Source organism: Glycine soja, chromosome 6, assembly GCF_004193775.1.
Source record: "Glycine soja cultivar W05 chromosome 6, ASM419377v2, whole genome shotgun sequence".
Taxonomy (NCBI): Eukaryota; Viridiplantae; Streptophyta; class Magnoliopsida; order Fabales; family Fabaceae; genus Glycine; species Glycine soja.
The window spans coordinates 12,330,254-12,337,192 of record NC_041007.1 but is presented as its reverse complement, the minus strand read 5'-3'; the positions used below and the strand labels follow the sequence as shown (position 1 = coordinate 12,337,192).

The 6,939-nt window shown below is 31.2% G+C and overlaps 1 protein-coding gene across 1 annotated transcript; it reads left to right on the top strand.

Moving 5' to 3' along the window:
* Positions 1–3,077: 3,077 nt before the first annotated feature.
* On the top strand, positions 3,078–5,938 carry LOC114415754 (actin-7). Its single transcript, XM_028380594.1, has 5 exons — positions 3,078–3,269; positions 4,114–4,184; positions 4,279–4,672; positions 4,755–5,368; positions 5,458–5,938. Exons 2-5 carry the CDS (start codon positions 4,125–4,127, stop codon positions 5,521–5,523), a joined length of 1,134 nt encoding a protein of 377 aa, XP_028236395.1. The 5' UTR covers positions 3,078–3,269; positions 4,114–4,124; the 3' UTR covers positions 5,524–5,938.
* The last annotated feature ends 1,001 nt before the right edge of the window (positions 5,939–6,939 follow it).

The window sequence follows — 6,939 nt, the reverse complement described above, 5'->3', positions numbered from 1 at the left end:
GATAGATCATTTTTAAACACTATATATATATATATATATATATATATATATATATATATATATATATATATATATATATATATATATATATATATGGTTTAATAGACAATAAGGTAAAGAAGCTATAGAATTACAGATGGTGTCATGACCAACCACAGTATGGTCCATCTGGATTCACAGGAATGAAATCGTTTTTAAACAAAGAAAGGACGATGTTCTTCAAGTATATATAGTGCATCTCATTAAATTTTGTACATGGTCCTGGATCACCTCCATAGTAGTAGGCAAGTCTGTCTCTTCTTCAGATTGGTTGATGTGTCCAATAATACATGAAACAACATTACTAGATTCAGTTTGTTCTTAAAATAAATTATCTCTTGATATACACAGGGGATTAGAGTACTTTTTGTACTCCCATAATATAAATTGTCCGGCAAAAATAAAAACTAGCTAGAGACAGAAAGTGGGAGCTTCACGAAAAACTTGTTTTTAATTTGATGTAGGAAATCACTCATTGTAGTCCTTGGAAAGCTCTATTGTACTAGCACAAAGAGACCCAAGTGAAAAGTTTAGGAGAAATGTAGTTTTTGAGAGCTGGGTGGCTTTATTTGTAGCTTTATCTAAATTAAGAATTTTCACCATGAAATTCCAAAATCAACTATCGATTGATTGGAATTAAGATTAGAAAGGTATTGCATGAGGCATCATGTAAGGGAGAAATCTTAATCTTATGAGGATTGGAACAGAACCATTATACTCTGTGATCTTGAATCCTTGATGTCATTTAATCATGTTTGCCATTCATTGATGGGATTAGGAGCAAATTAACAATGTCTTTTGAATCTACTTTATCCAACTAGTAGTTGCATATCTGCGTTCATTCACTGAGTTATGAACAATAAAAACATACGAAAATAAGGGGAAAAAATCAATTGAAGGATTTTTTTTTAAAAAAAGCTACTTCTATATCAAAAAGCTTTTTTTTTCCCCTAAAAGAAGATGGTATGTTTGACAAAATTATGAAAATATTTTATACAAACAATAAAGAATCAATTCATCAATTATTAAAGGATAAAAGCTTTTTTCTAAAAGAAGATGGTATGTTTGACAGAATTATTAAAGTGATGATTTTTTTAGCACAAATAATATTAAAAAATAAAAAATATTAAAAAATTGATTTAAACAAATTATACTTTTTCATGACAAAAAGGAAACGTATAATGAAAAACAAAAAAACAAAACAACTATGACTATTTTTTATAATATAAAATTATAATTTTTTTTAATTCTTTTATAATATACAAATTAAAAATCATTGTCCTAACTTTTAAGATGAAAGTTATTAGAAGTAAATTTATATGTGTATTTGTGTGTAAAGCAATAATTAAATATGTTATTTTGTATTTATCAACTATTTTTTTAGTTAATTATGCTAAACACTTTCAATTCAATTAGCTAGCTTATAATTTTCAATATTTTAGCTCTTACCTTTGGCAAGTCACTCCAGTAACTTATAATTAAGCTGATTTGACTATCTTATAAATGATCTAACCAAAATAAACTTATTTAGTGCACGAGTTTATTTTATTAGTTTCTAATTTATTTTTATAAGTTAAATTTTATAGCTTATAAATTATTTTTTTATTTTTAAATCACTAATTTACTTGAATTTCTTTTTTTCAATGTTATCAGGTTGTCTTTTACTTTGACCCTCACACAACCTCAACATGATCTAGCACAATAGATAAATAATGAAATCTTTTAAATATGTTGCTATGAATTTGATTCTTAATTACGTGCATGAAAAATTATTTAAAAAACAAAACTCACTTTAATTATAAATTTTCAACTAACTTTTAAGAAAAAAAAATTAAAACACATTCTAAATTTTCAACTAACTTATAAGTTAGTTTTCTCAAACCATCTGTCCATCCATACCACAACACAGTGAAGGAATATGAGTATATTTAAGAATATGAAAATATTATTTTTATAAAAAAAACCTAAGAAGCCAGAGTTTCTAATATGCATGTAAATAAATAGTTCAATTAAGTGTTTATTTTATATAAATTAAAATTTTATTTGTAACTTTAGCAATAAAACTGATTAAAACATCTTAATTTTTTTAATAAATATTATAAAATATTTATTAAAATGAATATTTTCATAAATTTAAATAATAGTATCTTTTAAATATTGACCCAATAGAAACTAGCCAGCCTATAAATAAATAAATAAATACAAATTAATGTTGATTTGAGAAGGGAATAAAAAAGGGTTTTTTTTCCTAAATGACTGCAAATTTTTTATATTTTTTTTATATGAAGTCAATTTTAAATTATTATTGAAAATGAGATAAGTCATAACATATGTTATGACTTTTGAATTAGAAGTCATAACATTTATCAGTATTTATTAATTTTCTTAATTAAAGTTGTAAATTTTTTACAATTTTAGTTTAATTTTTTATTATTCGCGACTTTGAAGTTGTATATGTTTTTCTTTTATGATTTTGAAATCATAATTTTTTTTATATATTTTACAAATTTAAAGTTGTAACTTTTTTTTTACGTGTAAAGCTTTTTTTAGGATTTATATTTTCTTGTGTTGTGCTTTCAATTTTTTTTTAAAAATCAAATAATTTTATTTATCTATTTATTTAATTATTAAATAAATAATTTAAATTTTACTTATTATTATTTTTATTTCATATTTTGTATATATTTTTATATTATTTTATTTAATATATTTTGCATATTTAAAATTTAGATAATTTTTTATAATGTTACTGAATTTTGATTTATTTTGTAAGTGAATTTAATAATACAAAATACGTAAATTTTAAAAAACTAAAATTTTACAACAAATAAATTTATATTTTGTTAGTAATATTAACTTATAATTAAATTATAAAGGGTAGAAAGGTGTGAAATGAAAAAGAAAAGGCTGTCATCCAGGTCACCCTATCCCTCTTTTCTCGTGGTCGAAATGATTCCCTCTCTCTCTCTCTCTCTCTCTCTCTCTCCAGTCCTTCAATTTCAATTTTTGGTCCCAACCTCAATTCCAATTTCAAATACATTACATTACACTCTCACTCTCACACCAACGACACACTCTCTCTTTCCGCATATATATACCCCCTCTCCTTCTCCCCTTCTCTCTTCTCATTCCTCTTTCCTCTTTCTGTAGCCCTCAAGCACCGGAGAGAGAGAGAGAGAGAGTGTGTGTGTGTGAGTGAGTGCTAAGCCATCTTCTTCTTCTCACACAAGGTATTCATCTTAATCTCTCACATCATAACTTTGATGCAAAGTACGTTTCCTTTTGCTCTTTGATTCAGCGCTTTTTGCAATCTCGAATGTTTATTCTTAGATTTGTTCCATAGTAGTACTCTTTTTTATGTTTTTCTTTTTAAATCTGTGTGAGATAAGATTGTTACCTACCTCATCAAAATCATATCTGGATGTTTTGTATCTGATTATTTATATTCGTACTACCTGATCTATACTGAATGAAATGTAGTAGATTGTGGCGATCTGTAGTTTTAGTGGTGGAAATGACATATCACAGTTCCGATCTTCTATAGCAGAGATCTTCGAACTTTTTGAACTGTACCTTTACTTATTCTGAAATGTGGATAGCCATCGATTACATAATCTGGTGTTGGATGGATTTATGGTCTGATCTGTTTTTTTTATCACTTTTTTGGCTTTATTTTTTTCCTCATTGATCTTTCTTAGTAGAAGATCATTTGGTTTGGGAACTTAAGATATGCTGTGTCAGAGGACTTCTGAGATTTTAGCTGGTGTCCTAATGGACGTTTTCTATTCATCTATTAATTTTGGCAGTTTCATTTAAAAAATGCACAGGATCGGCTCCTTTATCTGTTTATGTACATTTGTTACTGTTTTATTTCTAAGTAGATTGTATAATACTGAATTATTTTTTTTCCTTGTTTTCTTTCCTATTGATTTTGTGTGTTATATATACTATGATGCTGTCTTGTGTAGAAAAAGAGAGTTTGAAGTAAACCCTCAAAGTCTGTAAATGGCTGGGTTCTGTAGATTGTCTATTCAAACTTGGTGGTACTGACAATTTATTGTATGCGTACTGTAGTTTGGTAAAAAATGGCTGATGCTGAGGATATTCAACCCCTTGTTTGTGACAATGGAACTGGAATGGTGAAGGTTAGTACTTTGCAGTTTCTTGTTAGTGTAATTGCATCTATTTAGTCTTGGTTTCATTATTGCTCAATTTATTTAAATGATCATCTGTGTACAGGCAGGATTTGCTGGTGACGATGCTCCTAGGGCTGTGTTTCCCAGTATTGTTGGTCGACCTCGTCATACTGGTGTTATGGTTGGGATGGGTCAAAAGGATGCCTATGTAGGTGATGAAGCCCAGTCAAAAAGAGGTATTCTTACTTTGAAGTACCCAATCGAGCATGGTATAGTCAGTAACTGGGATGACATGGAAAAGATCTGGCATCACACATTTTACAATGAATTGCGTGTTGCTCCTGAGGAGCACCCAGTGCTTCTAACTGAGGCTCCACTCAACCCAAAGGCCAACCGAGAAAAAATGACCCAAATCATGTTTGAGACCTTCAATGTGCCTGCCATGTATGTGGCCATCCAGGCTGTCCTCTCCCTATATGCAAGTGGTCGCACAACTGGTTTGTACTTATTTCCATCTGTCTTAATTCACTCCTTTGTCTTCACATTGTTCTATCCTTGAATCAAATCTTTTTGAATCAGGTATTGTTTTGGACTCTGGTGATGGTGTGAGTCACACTGTGCCAATCTATGAGGGCTATGCACTCCCTCATGCCATTCTCCGTTTGGATCTTGCTGGCCGCGATCTGACTGACTCTTTGATGAAGATCCTCACCGAGAGAGGTTACATGTTCACCACCTCTGCTGAGCGGGAAATTGTTCGTGACATGAAGGAGAAGCTTGCTTATGTTGCCTTGGATTATGAGCAAGAACTCGAGACTGCAAAGAGCAGTTCTTCAGTTGAGAAAAACTACGAGCTTCCTGATGGGCAAGTTATCACCATTGGAGCTGAGAGATTCCGTTGCCCTGAAGTTCTTTTCCAGCCTTCTATGATTGGAATGGAAGCTGCTGGAATTCACGAGACCACCTACAACTCCATCATGAAGTGTGATGTGGATATTAGGAAGGATCTGTATGGTAACATTGTTCTTAGTGGTGGCTCAACTATGTTCCCTGGTATTGCTGACCGTATGAGCAAGGAGATCACTGCACTTGCTCCTAGCAGCATGAAGATTAAGGTTGTGGCTCCACCAGAGAGAAAGTATAGTGTCTGGATTGGAGGATCAATCCTTGCGTCCCTCAGCACCTTCCAGCAGGTGATTGTTTAGTTTATTACAAATTAGCTCTTTGACGTATGTGCCAAGTAGATTGAATTTGAACTCTAGAACATGTTTTGGTTTTGCAGATGTGGATTTCAAAGGGTGAATATGATGAGTCTGGTCCATCCATCGTCCACAGGAAGTGCTTCTAAGTCAAAAAGAAATGCTTTAATGGTGAGTTATGTTTTTGCTGTGGTTGCTTTTTTGGTGTCTGTGTCATATCATGCGAACTATGTTGTCATGGATAAGAGGTGGGATAGGATTGGAGGGTATATTCGGAGCTTGATGTATCATATATTGTGTGGCATCCCTCTGGATGTGGCGGGCACAGAATTGATGAGAAGCATTTTTCACCTTGGAATTCATCAATGTCTTCGAAAGTAGGTTGTCTGTAGCAAAGGAGTGATTGTGAATGCTTATTTTATTTTCTATGTATCCTTTTTCAGAGTTCACATTTTTTTTGGCCTTCGGAACATTAATGTGAATGTCTATAGCTACATGTATCGAGAATTTTATATAAGATTGTCAGTTCGCACTCAAATTATCAAATTTTAGTTTATTCATGAATCACTTGCCCGATATTTGAGTGTGCTATAGGCATGAAGACACACTTAAAAGTTGTAATGGTGAGGATACCTGCACGATCCCTGGTTTACCAGGAGTCCAAGGGAAGGGAAAATATCTAAATACTCTAATTTTGCTATCGGTTAAATTTAATTTTAATATTTTTTAGTATTGAGTTTATTAATGTGTATGATTATGCTCTGTTACGTGTTATGTTTTTAGTTGAGTAAATAATTTCACAAGAATTTCAGATAACAAGAATAATTTTACATTCAAACCTAGTGGATACACGATATATGAATGAAAAGAATATTGTCACTGTAAGTTGAACAAATGCAACTGCATTTGTGTGTTCATGTTTATAATTATAAAATGAAAACATGATTTGTAGATTGGACGGACCCGGAACTTTTAAAGTGAACGGCTCACTTTAGAAGCTGAAGGAACTAATTTCAGTTAATTTTTAAAAAATCGGTGGTTCATATTGTGTATGTATAATAAATTATGCATGAGTTATTACTAAGATTACTTATTTTACTGAATCCATGTTGATTACTGTTGATGACAAATTGACAAATCAAAATCTCGGAGGGGACTGAAATAGGAAGGAATAGGATGGGAAATCTTTATCAAAGAAGAGAATAAATGTGATGTGCATGATTATTTTTAATATTTTTGTATGGACTTATTAATGTTAATTTTTATGCACTGTACGTGCTACGTTTTTAGTTGATCAAAAGAAACTTTGGACAGCATTAACCCATTAGCTAAACAGCGGTTGTTGACACGCTAACTACTATTAAATGGTTAATTGGCGAAAACAACTCAGATTTTTGTTTCCCTACAACCTGCATTCAAACCTAGGGGATAGTTGATTCAATATAATGCGTTGAAAAAAATGCAAAAGTATAATTCAATTGACAAGATATGTCGAGCTTGTGAAAAAGAACTTAAATTCGATTCTCGCATAACGGGAGAGGCCTTAAATGTAATTAAGTCTCAAA

Excerpts from the sequence above, each read along its gene's own strand:
- LOC114415754 (XM_028380594.1), top strand. The coding sequence starts at position 4,125 with ATGGCTGATGCTGAGGATATTCAACCCCTTGTTTGTGACAATGGAACT. Across the intron at positions 4,673-4,754 it reads TGCAAGTGGTCGCACAACTG|GTATTGTTTTGGACTCTGGT; the intron begins GTTTGTACTTAT and ends TTTTTGAATCAG. Across the intron at positions 5,369-5,457 it reads CCCTCAGCACCTTCCAGCAG|ATGTGGATTTCAAAGGGTGA; the intron begins GTGATTGTTTAG and ends TTGGTTTTGCAG.